Source organism: Panthera uncia, chromosome E3 (assembly GCF_023721935.1).
Source record: "Panthera uncia isolate 11264 chromosome E3, Puncia_PCG_1.0, whole genome shotgun sequence".
Taxonomy (NCBI): domain Eukaryota; kingdom Metazoa; phylum Chordata; class Mammalia; order Carnivora; family Felidae; genus Panthera; species Panthera uncia.
In genome coordinates, this window is record NC_064815.1 from 25,420,244 (window position 1) to 25,421,997 (window position 1,754).

The 1,754-nt window shown below is 54.5% G+C and overlaps 1 protein-coding gene across 1 annotated transcript in view; it reads left to right on the plus strand.

Moving 5' to 3' along the window:
- ZP3 (zona pellucida glycoprotein 3) overlaps positions 1-1,754 on the plus strand; it is an 8,056-nt gene that overhangs the window by 4,245 nt on the left and 2,057 nt on the right. Inside the window, exons 3-5 of the mRNA XM_049639237.1 lie at positions 134-237; positions 314-491; positions 583-700. Coding sequence (XP_049495194.1) covers positions 134-237; positions 314-491; positions 583-700 — 400 coding nt within the window. The remainder of the gene's footprint in view (positions 1-133; positions 238-313; positions 492-582; positions 701-1,754) is intronic.

Here is a 1,754-nt window from a genome sequence, read left to right on the forward strand (position 1 = left end):
ACACACACACACACACACATACACACACACACACGCGCGCGCGCCTCCTCCCCCACCACCTCCCATTGAAGACTCCCCTGAAGCCAGATGGGGTGAGCTTGGGACAGGTGTGGGCAACTGCTCTTCTCCGTAGGCATAGCAACGTGAGCAGCGAGGCCATCCTGCCCACCTGGGTGCCCTTCAGGACCACAATGCTCTCAGAGGAGAAGCTGGCTTTCTCTCTGCGCCTGATGGAGGGTGAGCACAGGGGGATGGCGGAGGGGGGCTGCAGGGAGCGCTCTGGCGGTCTCTCACCCCTGGCTGTGCCTTTCAGAGGACTGGGGCTCCGAGAAGCAGTCCCCCACTTTCCAGTTGGGAGACCTAGCCCACCTCCAGGCCGAAGTCCACACTGGCCGCCACATACCACTGCGACTGTTTGTGGACTACTGTGTGGCCACGCTGACACCAGACCAGAATGCCTCCCCTCATCACACCATCGTGGACTTCCACGGGTGAGGGCTGGGCCACCTCTGGGGGAGCCCTTGTAACGTGACCTTTACCGCCTTAGCCCCTGACTCCGTTGTCTCCTCCTTCTCTTCAAAGCTGTCTCGTGGATGGTCTCTCTGATGCCTCTTCTGCCTTCAAAGCCCCCAGACCCAGGCCAGAGACTCTCCAGTTCACAGTAGACACCTTCCATTTTGCTAATGACCCCAGAAACATGGTAATAGCCTCTAAAAAAGATAAAAACACTTTGGGGCACCTGGCTGGCTCAGTTGGTAAAGCATGCAACTCTGATCCCAGGGTTGGGAGTTTAAGCCCCACATTCTGAAGTTGGGAACAGCTGGTCAGGAAGTGATGAAAAATCCCTGTTACCGACTGACTCTACATTAACCCCCTGGAAAGGTCACCTAATACCATATATTTTCACTTAATTGGGGTGGGGGCCTGACATTACTTCTTGAACATGATTATGGAAATCCTCATAGAATTTTATGGCAAATACCTACACACCTACCATCTAGAGCTCTATTAGACTGGTAGGTGAATGTGAGTAAAGTACTATCTGGTTGTTTGGTTTTTTTAACGTTTATTTATTTTTGAGACAGCATGAACGGGGGAGGGGCAGAGAGCGAGGGACACACAGAATCAGAAGCAGGCTCCAGGCTCTGAGCTATCAGCCCAGAGCCGGACGCGGGGCTTGAACTCGCGGACCGCGAGATCGTGACCTGAGCTGAAGTCCGACGCTTAACCGACTGAGCCACCCAGGTGCCCCAGTACTATCTGGTTTTACTTGGAAATCCTCAAAAGCTACTTAAGCTCCTAGAGGACTCTAAGCAGCCGGGTTTGCAAGCCACTGAACCCGAGGCTCCTATGGCTGGGGGGGGGGGGGGGGGGGCATTAAGGGGTGAGCACAGTGAATTTGTAGATGATGATACTGAAGCTACCTGCCCCCACCCCCCGCAGTTCTGTTGAACAGGAAGCTTGATACAGACTGGCAGGTAGCAGGACGGGTATGAATTGAAGACATGTCCTATTGGTGACATGTCTTAAAGCTGATGGTAGGTCCTGGGGTGGGGGATAAAGGAGAGCAAACTGAGAAAGGGTCCTGGTCCCCAGATGAGTGACCTTGTAGGTCCTAGGGTAGAGGAGCCCAGTTGGGGTTGGGAATGCCGTTAACTTCAGAGGCGGTCTGGTGGAGGGGAGGGGGAGAAGTTTTCATATGGGGGGTGGTTCTCAGCGCAGGAGCCACCAGAGCTGGGATCTGTATCTTGCGG